We start from the raw sequence: 16,459 nt of genomic DNA, 5'->3' as shown, positions 1-16,459 counted from the left end.
TTTCGGGGTGCAGTGGAGGTTTTTTTTTTTATTAATTATTATGCATTATGTGACAGTTTCATAGGCTCTGGGAATCACCCCACCCCTCCCCACGCCCCTCCCCCCTGGTGGATTCCTCCACCTTGATGCAGTATTACAGTTCAAATTCAATCAAGATTCTTTCCTTGCAAACGTATACCCAACATAGAGTCCAGCTACTTATTGTCCAGATGGGTTGAACAGTTTCTTGGGGAGACCATTTCTGGTCCAAAGTTAGAGCTGGTAGAATATCATCCCAGTCAATTAAGAGTCCCAATATAACATTAACAGCAATTTGTAACATTATGGAATTGACATGGTTTTGCGTAACCAGTATGTTAAGAAAAAAAAAAAAAAGTTCTTAACCACAACCTATGGTTAGCTCATTGACATTTCAATTTTAGTTTGTATACAGGACCGGCTGCTATATACCTTAAAATGGCTATAAGCTACCATTCAGCTGTCTCGTGTCTATTTCATTTTAGTATTTAGCCATTTGTGGTTTACTCAATCATAGTGCGAGGAGAAAAGGGGTGCGGGGGGAGCTGCCAGTGTTTTTTGGGGGGAGACATGAAGGAGGAAGTGGAGATAGACGGGGTACTTTCAGGCTTGGCAGAACCGGGTCCTGGGTGTGATGTGTCCGGGCAGGGGACAGGGACAGAGGGAGAGAGAGAGAGGAGAGACCCAGGGCAGAGAGAGAGAGAGACAGAGAGAGCGAGCTGGAGATGGACAGAGATGGACAGGACCAGACACGGACGCAGAGATGGGGAGTGCCAGGCCCGGGCCCGGGGGCGGCGGTGCGGGCGCAGGCCGGCGGGCGCGGTGCAAACAAAGGCGGCGGGCGCGCGTGGCCGGGGCGTCCAGGCCCGGGACAAAGGCTGGCCCTGGGGGGGCGGGGGCAGCGATGGCGACGGCCGCGGCGGGCGCGGGCGAACTACAAATCCCAGCAGCTCCCGCTGCGGTCCTCGGCCGGCCCCTCTCGCTCCCCGGGAGCGCCTGGCGGGGCCGCTGGGCCGAGGGGGCCGCCGGCGGGGCTGGCGGGCGGGGGGCTCGCTGCGGGGCCCGCGGGTAGGGGCGCACCGGCGGGCCGGGCAGGGGCGAGGGGCGCCGGGTGAGTGTCCCCGTGAGTGGGGCCTGGGGCGACCGGGCGGGGTGTGCAATGGGGGGGTTGGAGGGGGCGACCTCTATGGCGCCCCCGTGGAGGTGGGGTGGGGTGTGGGGGTGCTGGCGATCGGGAGTGGCCCCGAGGCGCGCGCGAGGAGGTGGTGATGGTGCGGTGTGTGTGGGGGTGATCGGTGTTTGCAGCCGCTCCCGCCTTTGCGGCTGCGGGGATGGCGGATGGGGGAGGAGGAGGACCGGGAGCCTTGGAGGGCAAGGGGCGCAGGCGGGGTAAGGGGGTGCTGGGGGCGCCCTCCTCTCTTGCACCCTCCTCTGCTGGAAACCAGGAATTCCGTCCCCCAAATGTTCTCTCCCCCTCCACCTCCAGTCTGGAATCTGAAGGAGTTCAGGCGGCCCTGGGTTTAAGATCTGGGATCCCTCACCCCCAAGACCCTGGCTATTGTTCCCCCAGCCCCCTCTGCAGCTTCTGGGTCCCCTCCTCCTGGGTGCGTGTGTTGTGGGGGGCGTCTCAGGACTCCACCTGTTCCCTCCGGGACTCAGCCTGCTGCCTTTGCCGCTGCGAGGGGACCTGGGGGAGGCTCCCCTGTTTCAAAAGACCTCCTCCAAGCCGGGTATTGTCCCCACACCTTCCAATCAACCACCCGGTCTGGGTTAAACTCCCCTAACCTCCCCCTCCCCAAAAAAACACCTCGGCTTTTTCAGCTTCAGCGCTCCCCCTGCTCCAGTCCCCGGAAGCCAGCATTCCACACCCCCTCCTTCCCATTTGCTAAACCCCTTGCATTCTCCCCAGCGTCCAGTCAGGCCTTAGTCAACTCATACCCCTCTTTCTCCGCCTCCCTCCTCCCTACAGACAGCCAGACATTCGAGAGCCTCCCCTTCCTGGGGAAAAAGGCTCGGGAGTTCCCCCAAGGGGCTCTGGGGGGTTAACATCCCTCCATACTGTAGCCAGGGGTTGGAATTCGTGGTCCTTGGAGTGCAATGGGAAAACAGGTGTTTGGGCCCCTGGCTTTGGCCCTGTTGTTGCCTGTGAGGGTCTGGGGGTGGTCAGCTTGCTCCCCAGTTCCCTGTCCAGAGGAGCTCTCTAGCTCGGTTGCCCACCCTTCACCTTCCAACTTAAGGAAGAAACTTCTGCCGCTCCTGGCAGCCGGGAGGTGTGGGATTCAGGTGGCTCCCTCCCTGTAGGGCAAGCCAGAGTTCGCTCTGTCCTCCCCACGCACACACTTCCAGCCGCCCCAGTCCCAGTGGCCAGAGCTCTGGAACCTCCGAATCCGTCCCTCCCACCGCCACACAGGAATTCAGAACTCCCACCTGCTTCCCTCCCCCCCACATCCCCCGGAGGACCCATGCCAGTCAAAAAAAAGTGTGAGCAGGAACCCGGGACACTCTCCTCTCTCTCCAGGAGCCGCACTTCCCGCCAGAGGAGGTCACCATGGAGAAGGGGGCGGGGCCGTGGAGATGGGCCCTGGAGACGCCTGGGGCCAGCGCCCAGGACCTGCACCCAGGTGCGGAGCTGTCCACCCTCTGCCACCCTCACCTTGTCTGGGACGAACACACCCTCAGTTGCGCACTCAGAGGCGTGGTCGCGGGGGGAGGATCTGTTTCCAGAATGGGGAATGGTCAGGACCCTCACCCACCCACACACACTGAGCTCCCATCCCAGCACATCCTTTGCACCCTGACACCCCTAATTTGGGCCAGCACCTTGCTCCAAGCACCCACCCTCCCGTCTGCCCCCTGCTACTCCCACCTTGCAGATGCCGCTCCGGAAGCAGCTGGCACCTCGGCCCCTGGGCTACTAAGGCGGCGCTCGGTCTTGGTCAGGAACCCCAGCCACAAGGGCCTGAGGTTAATTTGCCAAGATTCGATATCCGATTCTGACACCGAGGAAGCGCTGGGCCATGACCGCGAGCAGAGCGAGCCCGAGGTGGAGGAGGTGGGGCCCGATTCCAGAGAGCTCGACACCACCAACCTCTCCGAAGACCTGGACCCCAGCTCCGAGGGGCTCGAGGGCCTGGAGCCCGACCCCACAGCCCCTCCGGATCCTCCAAATCTCCAGGACCCCACATCTTCCAGTTTCGACTTGGATCCTGATGTCATTGGTCCGGTCCCCCTGATCCTCGATCCGGACCACGAAGAAGATGCCCTCAGCGCCGTTGGAGATGCAGACGATGACGTGGACCAGCTGGCCTCCAGCCCCTCCGATGCGCCCCAGGTCCTGGCCCCCAGCCCGGCCGTGCTCCCCGCCGCTGCCGCCGCCGCCGCCCCCGCCAGCCCGCCCCGGCCCTTCTCCTGTCCCGATTGCGGGCGCGCCTTCCGCCGCAGCTCGGGGCTCAGCCAGCACCGCCGCACGCACAGCGGCGAGAAACCCTACCGCTGCCCCGACTGCGGCAAATCCTTCAGCCACGGCGCCACGTTGGCACAGCACCGCGGCATCCACACGGGCGCGCGGCCTTACCAGTGCGCAGCGTGCGGCAAGGCCTTCGGCTGGCGCTCCACGCTGCTCAAGCACCGGAGCAGCCACAGCGGCGAGAAGCCGCACCACTGCCCGGTGTGCGGCAAGGCCTTTGGCCACGGCTCTCTGCTGGCGCAGCACCTGCGCACGCACGGCGGCCCGCGGCCCCACAAGTGCCCGGTGTGCGCCAAGGGCTTCGGCCAGGGCTCGGCTCTGCTCAAGCACCTGCGCACGCACACGGGCGAGCGGCCCTACCCGTGCCCGCAGTGCGGCAAGGCCTTCGGCCAGAGCTCGGCCCTGTTGCAGCACCAGCGCACACACACGGCCGAGCGGCCCTACCGCTGCCCGCATTGCGGCAAAGCCTTTGGCCAGAGCTCCAACCTGCAGCACCACCTGCGCATCCACACGGGCGAGCGGCCCTACGCCTGCCCGCATTGCTCCAAGGCTTTTGGCCAGAGCTCGGCGCTGCTCCAGCACCTACACGTGCACTCCGGCGAGCGGCCCTACCGCTGTCAGCTGTGTGGCAAGGCCTTTGGCCAAGCCTCCAGCCTCACCAAACACAAACGTGTGCATGAGGGGGCCGCAGCCGCCGCCGCTGCAGCTGCTGCCGCCGCTGCCAACCTAAACCCCACAATCAGGCCCCGGGAGGTGTCCCTCTTGGGTCCTGACGGAGCTGTTTGCCCTAACACCGAGCTGGGTCCCCACCACCCCCACCCCAGTCCTGATCCCAAAGCTCTCCCTGCCTCGAATTCTCCCCTCAGCCCCCAGCCTGCAGGAGACCAGGCGCCCAGTCCCCAGCCTCCATCGGAACCCTGCTCACCCACCCGTGAGGTGGTCAGCCCAGCTCTCCCGAGCGGCAAGGGTCCCCAGTGGGGCCAGGAGCCAGGGGCACTGCTGGGGCCCGATGGCTGAAGGAGTGGGGAGGGGGACCACGCCAGCATCCCCCCTGGGGGTGAGGTGGGGTGGGGTGGGGACTGGGATTGTCATGTGTGGTGCACTTAGTAAAATTCTCCCACTGCCGCTCGGCGTCTGCGCGTTGCCTTGCCTTTTGCGCTTTTTTCCCCGCTAGTTGCAGGATGTGGAGGGAGGGGAGTGTGGCTAGGACCAGGCAGAATCTGTAAAGCCACTTCCCACAACTTCCCAGTTTCCCATTCAAGTTCATTCCGTCTGGGCTAGCAGACACCACAAACCCAGTCCAACTACCCCCCCTGTCCCCAGGTCTGACCACTCACTCCCTCGGAGGTCGGTGGGGAAGCCGACCTGGCCATTGAATCAGGTAGACCTTCTTCCTCTAGCTTTCCCAGGAATGCTGGTCCCCGGGGTTGACAAGGGACCACTCCCCGCCCCACCCCACCCCCTGCACTGTTAGCTTCCCCTTAGCCACGGACACTCTAAGCACAGCACTGGACAAAAAGCAAGACCCGGCCACTTTGCTGCTTCACCAGTGTTGAACCCCGCAGAGCGCTGTGGGGCACGGGGCGGGTACCGTGTTCATCTCAGCGATCATTAAGATGACCATGGCTCTGAGCCTGACACACCTCACAAACTCACAGGTGTTCAGGATACGCGTCTGACCCTATGCACCCGCACCCCATGCTAGGGTTCCAGGTTCAATCCCCCAGCTCAGCCTTCCCTTGGAATAGACCTGGGTCATGGCTGCTGGCCATTATGGACAGAGCGAGTGGAGGTATCAGGGAAGGGTGTGTTCTGGAAGCAGCAGAGGAAGATTTCCGATCTAGACTGGGTGCTGGTGGCGGGGCGGTGGGGGGCATGGTGGGAGGGGCAGCCCATGGACGATGTAATGTGTATTCTAGCATCCTCACGTTGCAAACGAGCAGCCTGAGAGCTGCTCCGATGGGTGGGTCCGTGAAGGCCCTAGGGCCAGCAAGGGCAGGTGCAAAGAGGGCTAGACCACAGGAGTCCCGGAAATGGAAAACAAGAGCGGAGGGAGAGAACGTGCTACCAGAAGGGGCTGCCTGAGGGGCAGAGCAAGGTGGCCAATGGGGAAGGACGCAGGACGGGGGTCGGGAAGAGCTGACCTTGCTGCAACGACCCAGGCCCATTTAGGATAAGTGAGGGGATGTGGTCAGAAGGGTTTGCTGATGGCGCCAGGGGTCAGCGGAGTCCACCCCCCGCGGGCCAACGGGTCAAGTTCTGCCATGTCCAAGGGTCACGAGCTGGACAGCGGCGGGCGCCAAGCAGGCCAGGGAGCTGCTCAGAGGCAGCCCCTCCCCCACCGAGCACGCCCGTCGGCGCTAGGACCGCGCGGCCATCTCGGACGAGCCAGTCTCTCCCCCCCCCCGCCCAGCGATATAACGCATGCGCACGGCCGAGAAGGCGGGGAGGGCTGTTTATCCCGGCTCGGAGCGGGGTGGGCGTGGCCTGGGCTGGGCGATCACGTGGGCCTCCCAGGGGCGGAGGGGCGGGGCGCCCCGGGTCATGTGACCGCGCTCGAGTCAGCTGACGCGGCGGAGGGTTTGAAGCGGCGCGGCCGGGGAGCGAGGCCTGCAGTGACAGCGGCGGGCGCTCGGAGCGTGTCCGCCCGGCTGCCCGGCCGCCCTCCTGCCCGCCCGCCGCGTCCCGCGCTCCCCGGCCCGGCATGGCGGCCGCCGCGGGCTCGCGCGGCTCAGGTGAGGGCGCGCGGCGACGTGGGGTGCGCCCCTCGTAGCACCCCCAGTGCGAGGCGCCCCGGCAGCCGACCTGGCGCGGCGGAGCTCCCCTTGGAGTCTCCCTTTGGAGACTCGTCTCTCTCCAGGAACCGTGGGCTGCTGGAAGCCGGGTGGCGCGGGGCGGAAGGGGTGCTCTGGGCGCCCCGGGTTTCGGGGGGTTCTCCGGTTCTGATGGCGCCAGCGGAGTTTGGGAGACTCCACTGATTCGACTCCATTCCGAGCGAGGGGCCTCCTGCCTGCACCCCGGACTCTGTGTGTGTGCTGGGGAGTTTGGGGGAGACACCCTCCTGGGGGTCACCTTTGGGGTCTGGAAGTAGAGCTGTGACATCTGATGAGGCGTCCCCAGCTGAGCAGGCTCAGGGATTCAGGGGTTCAGGGAGGCAGGGCCCGCCCTCTGGCGTCCCTTGGCCTGGCTTGTAAACAACCTGGGACACATCCCAGGTAATGAGGGGAGGGGCTTGGAGGAGGGCGGTTGGATTTGGCAGCTGCCGCTCCCCCCCTCCCCGCCCCCGTGTGGGTTCCACCCAGCCAGCTCAGACAGGAAGGTGGGGCAGGCCCTAGAAGGACAAGGAACTCTCCCAGTGGGATTCCAGAGCTTCCCTGGGACCCCAGGAGTTGCTGAGAGTTGGGGGGGGGGTCACACCCTCAGGCTGTTGCAAGTGACCCACACGGATGTCTGCTGCTGGCTGCAGTGGCTGGACCCGTAGCAGCTGCAGGTTAGCCTCAGCGAGGGGCTTTCATTATTTACATTAGCGCCAGAAGCTCAGCAGGCTAATCCCTCACCTTCAAGTACCAGTCTCCCGCATGGGTGCATCTGACTGCCCCACTTCTCATCCAGCTCCCTGCTTGTGGCCTGGGAAAGCAGCCGAGGATGGCCCAAAGCTTTGGGACCCTGCGCCTGCAGGGGAGACCCGGAGGAAGCTCCTGGCTCCTGCCTCCTGGCTTCATATTGGCTCAGCTCTGGCTGTTGTGGCCGTTTGGGGAGTGAACCAGCAGGATGCAAGATCTTTCTGAATTGCAGGACACAGAAAGAGGAAGCATGCATTTACTCCTCAGATGCCTGCAATAGTGGGGGCCGGGGTGCTATGGCCAGGGTCCTGGAGTTCAATCCAGGCAATGCAGCTCTCCCCTGTGTGTGTGTATGTGTGGAGGGGTGCATGGGGCTGTGAGCTAAATACTGCTGTCCTGGCTGACTGCCTTGCAGGGTGCTGGCCGGGAAGCAGAACTGAGACTTGAACTCACGTCCTCCAGTATGGGATGTGGGAGACCCAGGTGGCTTAACTGACACCACCCCCTAGCCTGTTGTTGGCAGTTTTTAGATGAGGACTTCGGGGAGGGGGGACAAGAAGGTATGGGACGGGTATCACTTGCTAGGGAAAGTGACGTGTGTGTGTGTGTGGGGGGTCACCAGTGGGGGTGGGGTGGGGTGGGGGAGAGTAGCGGGTGTGGGGTGGGAGGGATGAGGTTACCTGTGGGGGAGCGGGAGTAGCAGGTGGGAGATGGGGGTGGGGCTGGGCGTCATCTGGTGGGGGAAGTGGCAGGTGGGAGATGGGGCTGGGCGTCACCTGGTGGGAAGGGGGAGGAAGTGGCAGGTGTGGGAAGGGTGGATGGGGGTGTCGTCACCTGTTGGGGGAAGTGGCAAGTACGGAATCTAATCCTGTGGCTCGGTGACTTCTAGGAATCTGAACGCCTAGGAAGGTGACGTGGATGTTCAGGGCAAGTGTGTCATGGCCGTTGCCAGCCAGCCACCCTCCTGCAGGCACAGCGCAGCCTCACGGGGCTGGGTCAGGACGAGGGCAAAGGTTGTCGTCCTCTGGGGTGTTTGTCCAGAGGCCGAGTGGACTGTGGCTGAGCAGGGGGCTGCCTGGAGGCAGGGGGAAGCCAGGGTGCTGAACGCCCCGGGAGGAGCCGCGAGATGACGTCACTACCCCCATTGCAGAGCCCACGGCAGGTGCATGGGCTGTGATGGCACCACCCATGTTGGGAGTCCCCATCTTAGGACGTGGCATCCCAAGAGTCATCCCCACAGGAAGTGACCACTGCCCCATGCAGGATGGGAGGAAGCTGGGGCCGTCCGAGTGAGGCCACATCTAGACGCATACCCTCAGCGCAGGGCTGCTGCGTAAAGCCAGGCGGTATGACTGGTTAAAGTCCCTCTTTATCCAGATCTGGGTTTTTTTTTTTGAGATTTATTTATTTTTATTGGAAAGGCAGATTGACAGAGAGCGAACAAGACCTTTGACCCACATGTGGTTCAATCCCCACTTGGCCACAACAGCCAGAGCTGAGCCGATCTGGAGCCAGGAGCTTCTTCCGGGTCTCCCATGTGGGTGCAGGGTCCCAAGGCTTTGGGCCGTCTTTCATTGCTTTCCCAAGCCACAGGCAGGGAGCTGGATGGGAAGTGGAGCAGCCGGGACTCAAACTGGCATCTCTATGGGATGCCGGGCATCACAGATGGCAATTTTACCCACTGCATCCCAGTGCCAGCCCTTGCCCGGGTCTTGGGCTGCCAAGTGTAGGTGGCAGATGGGACTTGCTAGGCCTGGTCCTCACTGCCCCCATCCTGTTCCATAGAGTCGGAGCGGCTCCTGACCCCCAACCCCGGGTATGGGACCCAGACGGCGGGGGCTGCCCCGGCCCCTGCCACCCCCCCGGAGGAGGAGGACCTGCGGCGGAGGCTCAAGTACTTCTTCATGAGCCCTTGCGACAAGTTCAGGGCCAAGGGACGCAAGCCGTGCAAGCTCATGCTGCAGGTGGTCAAGATCCTGGTGGTCACTGTGCAGGTTAGCTCCACTGAGCGTCCCCTTGCCCCGCCACCATGACCCTGACCGCCTAACCCTGAGCCTGGAAAGAGCGCCTTAGGAACAGATCTGAGTCTGCCCACCCCCTCCCCCCATAGCGTCAAAGTGACCGTGGCAGGTGGGACCCATGTGTGCGTGTGTGGCGGGGGGGCGCCCGCTAAGATCCATGTGTGTGTGTGTGTGTCGGGGGGGCGGGGGAACAGTTCCTCTCGCGGAGCCCCTCCGCGTCCTGGCAGCCGTCATGGCCCCCTCCTGGGATGAGCCAAAGCCACCAAGTCTCAGAGAGGTTGCAGGTCCTGGGCCAAGTCACACAGCAGCAGAGCCCTGGGAGCCCGGGCAGACATTTGTCCCTCCCTCTTGTGTGCCAGCCCCTGGAAAAGGGGTGACAACTGGGCACTGCTTGCAGTTCTTGTTTCTGGGGCAGGCAGGGCTGTGCCCCCCAGCGAGTTCCCATCCTCTGACTTCCCCTCCCGCGCCAGGACCTACTGTGTCCCCGGTACCCTCACCCTGGGGTTGCTTCTGTCGCCTGGCATCCAGCAAACAAGGCCTGTGTCCAAACACACCTTTAATGTCCCAAAGAGCAGAGGTTGATTTTGGATCATTGTTCTGGCCCAGGGTCGTGCGGGCTGGCCTCTCTGATCATAGCCACCCCGCTGGCATAGTCCCAGAGTGGCACGTGTGTCGCCCGGCATGGCCAGGACGCCCACCAGCGCCCACTGTGTGCCCTGCCAAGTGTAAATGGCAAAACCAAAACCCGAGCCAGCCCCCTCCTCCCGTGCTGCAGTCTCCCGCCCCTCTGCCAGTGCCCTGCGGGGTCCCCATCCCAGCAACACCCCCTTGCCCTGCCCCTCTCAACAGCTCATCCTGTTCGGGCTTAGCAATCAGCTGGCCGTGACGTTCCGGGAGGAGAATACCATTGCCTTCCGACACCTCTTCCTGCTTGGCTACTCGGACGGGGCAGACGACACGTTGGCGGCCTACACGCAGGAGCAGCTGTACCAGGCCATCTTCTATGCCGTGGACCAGGTGGGCAGAGGTGGGCACAGGGTGGGTTAGGTGGCCCAGGGGACCAGGGCTCACCTGCTTCCCCCTCCACCCCTTCGCTTCTCTGCCTGCAGTACCTGATACTGCCAGAGGTGTCGCTGGGCAGGTACGCCTATGTCCGGGGTGGTGGTGGCCCCGGGGCCAACGGCTCTGCGCTTGCTCTGTGCCAACGATACTACACCCACGGCCACGTGGACCCAGCCAACGACACCTTTGACATCGACCCGCGGGTCGTCACTGGTGAGCCAGCCCCGAGGGCTGCTTGGGACGCACATCCTGGCAATGCCACTTTGCCCCTGTCATGGCGTGTGCCTGGCGAATGGCCAGCGGATGGGAAGCAAGTAAAAGGCCGGGCTGAAGCCAGGAGCCTGGAACTCCATCCGGGTCTCCCGCATGGGTGGCGGGGGGATGGAACCAAGCAGTTGGGCCCTCACCTGTTGCCCCCCCGCCCCGCCCAGGGTGCGTGAGCAGCGAACTGCTTTGGAAGTGGAACAGCTGGGACTTGAACTGGGGATGTGTGTGGGTGTTGCAGGCGGTGGCTACAGCTGCTGCCCCTGCCCCTACACACCTGGTATCCCTTCATGTCATCCTTAACCACACTTCTGGGTGGACCCCACGAAGCTCCAGGCCCTGCCTGGCTCCCTACCCGGGCCGGGGTGGGACACAGCAGGCAGTGAGTGACAGCCCCGCCCCGAGCAGGAAGTGAAGCTGGGAAGAAGGTTCTAGGGCACCAACCCAGCTTCCCTCCCCCACTACCGCACCACCCAGCCTGAAGCTCTCTCCCTAACCCCCCCTCTTCAGACTGCATCCAGGTGGATCCCCCAGAGAGACCCCCGGGCCCCCCCAATGAGGATCTCGGCCTTGTGGACGGCAGTTCGAGTTATAAGAACCTCACCCTGAAATTTCACAAGTACTGCCAGCTCACCCCGGAATAAGGGGGGGCCAGGGGAGGAAGCATGGATCCTCACTTCCCTGTTGGCTGGTGGGGGTTGGGGAGGGAGGGTTATTTCCCGTGCCAGCTGCAGCCTCAGCAGGGGCAGCGGCCGGACCCTGGCAGGGGCAGGGGCCCCCCCGGAGCAGCCCGGACCAACCTCCCCCCCCCCCACCATGCCAGGCTGATCAACGTGACCATCCACTTCAAACTGAAAACCATCAACCTGCAGAGCCTGGTTAACAATGAGATTCCAGACTGCTACACCTTCAGCGTGCTGGTGAGGGCGCTGTGCGGACCCCTGGGGGTGCTGGGGGTGGGGGCGATCGAGGCTCATTCTGGCAGGGGGCACCCCCTCCCCTTCCGCCCTGGCAGATCACGTTTGACAACAAGGCGCACAGCGGGCGCGTGCCCATCCGCCTGGAGACCTGGGCCCACATCCAGGAGTGCAAGCACACCAGCGTCTTCAGGCACGGTGAGCTCCCATCCCGGGGGGTGGGGGGACCCCCTGCAACCCCGGCGGGGCCAGTGCCGCGGACCCCCAAACTCCATCCCTGAGCAGGCGCCCTGGCTACCCACCTGCCGCCCTTGTCCGAGTCCCCCGGACCTGCCCATCCCGCCCCCAGGCTGGTGCCACCTGCCCCTTCCCCGCAGGAGACAACAGCTTCCGGCTCCTGTTCGACGTGGTGGTCATCCTCACCTGCGCGCTGTCCTTCCTGCTGTGCGCCCGCTCGCTGCTCCGCGGCTTCCTGCTGCAGACCGTGAGTGTCCCCGCACCGGGCTGCCCCTGGGTGGGCCCCTGGGTGGGCCCCTCACCGTCCCACCCGCACCCTCCCCGCCGCAGGAGTTCGTGGGCTTCATGTGGCGGCAGCGGGGCCGGGTCATCAGCCTGTGGGAGCGGCTGGAGTTCATCAACGGCTGGTACATCCTGCTGGTCACCAGCGACCTGCTCACCATCTCGGGCACCATCATGAAGATCGGCATCGAGGCCAAGGTGAGGGCGCTGCAGGCAGGCCCCGCCCCTCATGGAGCCACGCCCACTATATGGAGCCCCGCCCCTGCCCGGAGCCCTGCCTCGCTGGGGCCACGCCCTCTGTGCAGAGCCCCTCCCCTCCCGGAGCCCCGCCCCCTGGCAGGATGGGACAGGGTCAGGTGGTTAACATTGGTGCCGGCCACGCCCCCACCAGAGCCACGCCCACTCTGCGGAGCTCAGCTCCAGCTGGAGCCCCGCCCCTACCCGGAGCCCCGCCCCCTGTGCGGGATGGGGCGGGGCCAGGTGGTTAGCCTTGCGGCAGGCCCCGCCCCCACTTGGAGGCCCGCCCCGGGTGGTATGGGGCGGGTCCGGATGTCTAACCTTGATGCAGACCCCGCCCCCTGCCCGGAGTCCCACCCCCAGGCAGGATGGGGTGGGGCCAGGTGGTCAACATTGATGCAGACCACGCCCCTGTCTGGAGCCCCGCCCACTGCCCGGAGCCCCACCCCCAGTGGGATGGGGCGGGACCAGATGCCTAACCTTGTGGCAGGCCCCTGCCCGGAGCCCCGCCCCCAGGTGGGATGGGGTGGAGCCAGGTGATTAACGATGCAGGCCCCGCCCCTGGAGCCGGCCCCAGCCCGGAGCCCCGCCCCTGGGGCAGGGCGGGGCGGGGCCAGATGGGTTGACTTTGGGGCTCCCCCAGAACCTCGCCAGCTATGACGTGTGCAGCATCCTGCTGGGCACCTCCACGCTGCTCGTCTGGGTGGGCGTCATCCGCTACCTGACCTTCTTCCACAAGTACAATGTGAGCCCCCCGCCCCCACACCCCACGGTAAACCCGGACAGACGCACCCACAGCCCCCCGTCAGTCCCTGGCCTCTGCTTCCCACCCAGTGTGGGACACCCGAGGCCCCTCGCAGCCCCCCTGTGGGAGGCGTCCACACCCTCAGCCCGGGCCCTCTGCCCCCCCACTGCACCCCAGGGCCCTCTGCCCCCCCACTGCACCCCAGCGCCCTCTGCCCCCCCACTGCACCCCAGGGCCCCTCGCAGCCCCCCTGTGGGAGGCGTCCACACCCTCAGCCCGGGCCCTCTGCCCCCCCACTGCACCCCAGGGCCCTCTGCCCCCCCACTGCACCCCAGCGCCCTCTGCCCCCCCACTGCACCCCAGGGCCCCTCGCAGCCCCCCTGGGGGAGGCGTCCACACCCTCAGCCCGGGCCCTCTGCGCCCCCACTGCAACCCAGGGCCCTCTGCCCCCCCACTGCACCCGAGGCCCCTCGCAGCCCCCCTGGGGGAGGCGTCCACACCCTCAGCCCGGGCCCTCTGCGCCCCCACTGCACCCCAGGGCCCTCTGCCCCCCCACTGCACCCCAGGGCCCCTCGCAGCCCCCCTGGGGGAGGCGTCCACACCCTCAGCCCGGGCCCTCTGCCCTGCCCGCTGCAGATCCTGATCGCCACTCTGCGGGTGGCCCTGCCCAGCGTCATCCGCTTCTGCTGCTGCGTGGCCGTCATCTACCTGGGCTACTGCTTCTGCGGCTGGATCGTGCTGGGGCCCTACCACGTGAAGGTAGTGGGGGGCCGTGCGGGCCCACCCCACGGGGGGCATCCCCGGCCCCACCCGCTCCTCGTGCCTCTGCCGTGGGCCTAGTGTGACACTGTCTGCGCCTCCCCACCCCCGGCCCCTGGTTCTCAGTTGAGTTCTGTGAGCCTGGCATCGCCCCCTGACCTTGGCGTTGCCGTGCCCGCCCCCACCCCACAGTTCCGCTCGCTGTCCATGGTGTCCGAGTGCCTCTTCTCGCTCATCAACGGGGACGACATGTTCGTGACGTTCGCGGCCATGCAGGCGCAGCAGGGCCGCAGCAGCCTCGTGTGGCTCTTCTCGCAGCTCTACCTCTACTCCTTCATCAGCCTCTTCATCTACATGGTCCTCAGCCTCTTCATCGCGCTCATCACGGGCGCCTACGACACCATCAAGGTCAGCAGGAGCCTGCGGTGGGGCCGGGGAGACCTCGGAGGGGGCGCGGTGCCATGGCCCGGGACAGGGAGGGAGGCGTGAGGTGAGGGGCACGTGGGGACGGACTGACGCCAGGGTTGAGGTGAGGGGCACGTGGGGACGGACTGTCACCAGGGGTGAGGTGAGGGGCACGTGGGGACGGACTGTCACCAGCGGTGAGGTGGGGGGCACGTGGGGACGGACTGTCACCAGGGGTGAGGTGAGGGGCACGTGGGGACGGACTGTCGCCAGGGGTGAGGTGAGGGGCACGTGGGGACGGACTGTCGCCAGGGGTGAGGTGAGGGGCACGTGGGGACGGACTGTCGCCAGGGGTGAGGTGGGGGGCACGTGGGGACGGACTGTCGCCAGGGGTGAGGTGAGGGGCACGTGGGGACGGACTGTCACCAGGGGTGAGGTGGGGGCACGTGGGGACGGACTGTCACCAGGGGTGAGGTGAGGGGCACGTGGGGACGGACTGTCACCAGGGGTGAGGTGGGGGCACGTGGGGACGGACTGTCACCAGGGGTGAGGTGGGGGGCATGTGGGGACGGACTGTCACCAGGGGTGAGGTGAGGGGCACGTGGGGACGGACTGTCACCAGGGGTGAGGTCGGGGGGCACGTGGGGACGGACTGACGCCGGGGGTGAGGTCGGGGGGCACGTGGGGACGGACTGACGCCGGGGGTGAGGTCGGGGGACTCGTGGGGACGGGCACCGTCCACTGCAGCTGGGCAGGTTTCTGAGTACAAGGTTAACCGCTGGGCCCAGGGAGGGAAGCTGGCCTCCCCAGAAGGGCTCACTAAGTGTTGTCCACGGAGCACGCTCAGCCTCTCTCTCTCACTGGGCCGAGTCCCTGAACAAGACGGGTGCATACGTGGATGTGTATTTAACATAGATGTGAAAGGTTTATTTGCAAGGTAGAATTATAGAAAGAGTAGGAAGGGCAGCGAGATCTTCCATCAGCTGGTTTACTCCCCAAGTGACCGCAGCAGCCAGGGAGGGGTCAGGCCGGAGCCAGGAGCCAGGAGCCTCCTCCACATCTCCCAGGCGGATGCAGGGTCCTAAGGCTTTGGGCCGTACTCGACTGCTTTCCCAGGCCACAGGCAGGAGGCTGGATGGGAAGTGGACCAGCTCAGTTCCATCTCTTCTCCGATGCCTTCCAGCCCATGGCGACCAGGGGCAAAGCCAGCTACGGGCCAGCTGTCAAATGTCGCTGTCATTGCTGACTGCTCTGGGCTGAAGGGACAGTGGTAGCTCAGAAGAGCTCCTGGCCGGGATGGGGACGGGGTAGGGGAAGCCCACGGTCACCCGCAGCTGCCTGCCTGCCGTGTTCTCATGCGTGGGGCCCCATGCAAGCAGACACCTGCTTGTTGCTCTGTCCCCCCCCTCTGGGAACCACCTTGCCACGACTCCTTGTGGCCGCCACAAGTGTGCGGGGTCCGGCTGTGCGCTGTGGTCAGGCACCTGTGTCCAGCCGGGCTGAGGGCACCAAGCAGGGGCCCCCTGTGAATGCCCACACCCCCAAACAGCCACAAGTGTCCGTCACGGCTCATGCACAGGTCCCGGGAGGGGGAGCAGGTGCCAGTCATGCCCTCCCCGCCCTCTCCCCTTGTCCCGCCAGCACCCAGGCGCCGGAGCCGAGAAGAGCGAGCTGCAGAACTACATCGCACAGTGCCAGGACAGCCCCACGTCGGGCAAGTTCCGCCGGGGCAGCGGCTCGGCCTATAGCCTCCTCTGCTGCTGCCGGTGAGTGAGTGAGTGCAGGGGTGCCGTCTAACCTGGCTGCAGGAGGGCAGGGGTGCTGTCTGACCTAGGGGGAGCAGGAGGGTGCAGAGGTTCAGTCTCACCTGGCTGGAGGAGGGTGCAGGGGTGCCATCTGACCTGGCCGCAGGAGAGCAGGGGTGCCGTCTGATCTGGTCGGAGGAGGGTGCAGGGGTGCCGTCTGACCTGGCCAGAGCAGGAGGGCAGGGGTGCCGTCTGAGCTAGCGGGAGCAGGAGTGCAGGGGTGCCATCTGACCTGGCTGCAGGAGTGCAGGGGTGCCATCTGACCTGGCTGCAGGAGGGTGCAGGGGTGCTGTCTGACCTGGCGGGAGCAGGAGGGTGCAGGGGTGCAAGGAGCTGACGGCCTTCCTCCCACGCCCTCGTCCTGCAGGGACCCCTCGGAGGAACGCTCGCTGCTGGTGAACTGACCACGAGACCGCGACTGCCACTGGACCTTCAGCCTGACCCCTTCCCCGGACTGCAGTGGGGGGTGTTGGGGGAGGGGCGGGAGAGGCCCCCCACCCCCGCACCCCCGCTTATTTATTTACAGAGTTTGCTTCTAAGGATCCGCTGCCTGCCGCGCCCTGGGCAGGTCGGACCGGACACTGGGGGGGAGGGATGGGAATTTAAATAAACAGGAAAAGAAACTGGCGTCTCCTTTCTAGCGGGCGGGGCTGTGGCTGCCACCGGTCCGCGCGGCCC

The 16,459-nt window shown here is 65.2% G+C and overlaps 3 protein-coding genes across 3 annotated transcripts in view; all 3 read left to right on the top strand.

Moving 5' to 3' along the window:
- Positions 1–16,459, top strand: part of CAMSAP3 (calmodulin regulated spectrin associated protein family member 3) — a 71,168-nt gene that overhangs the window by 5,094 nt on the left and 49,615 nt on the right. The window lies entirely within an intron of this gene.
- Positions 998–4,609, top strand: ZNF358 (zinc finger protein 358). Its single transcript, XM_058658182.1, has 3 exons — positions 998–1,129; positions 2,537–2,639; positions 2,892–4,609. Exons 2-3 carry the CDS (start codon positions 2,567–2,569, stop codon positions 4,499–4,501), a joined length of 1,683 nt encoding a protein of 560 aa, XP_058514165.1. The 5' UTR covers positions 998–1,129; positions 2,537–2,566; the 3' UTR covers positions 4,502–4,609.
- MCOLN1 (mucolipin TRP cation channel 1) lies at positions 6,175–16,271 on the top strand. Its single transcript, XM_058658181.1, has 14 exons — positions 6,175–6,219; positions 8,833–9,041; positions 9,918–10,085; positions 10,178–10,343; positions 10,905–11,013; positions 11,218–11,314; positions 11,410–11,509; positions 11,689–11,795; positions 11,879–12,028; positions 12,711–12,812; positions 13,449–13,571; positions 13,764–13,979; positions 15,618–15,742; positions 16,149–16,271. Exons 1-14 carry the CDS (start codon positions 6,189–6,191, stop codon positions 16,183–16,185), a joined length of 1,740 nt encoding a protein of 579 aa, XP_058514164.1. The 5' UTR covers positions 6,175–6,188; the 3' UTR covers positions 16,186–16,271.

The sequence above is a fragment of the Ochotona princeps genome, chromosome 33 (assembly GCF_030435755.1).
Source record: "Ochotona princeps isolate mOchPri1 chromosome 33, mOchPri1.hap1, whole genome shotgun sequence".
Lineage (NCBI taxonomy): Eukaryota > Metazoa > Chordata > Mammalia > Lagomorpha > Ochotonidae > Ochotona > Ochotona princeps.
Note: the sequence above shows the minus strand (reverse complement) of the source record. Positions and strands in the feature narration are given on the sequence as shown.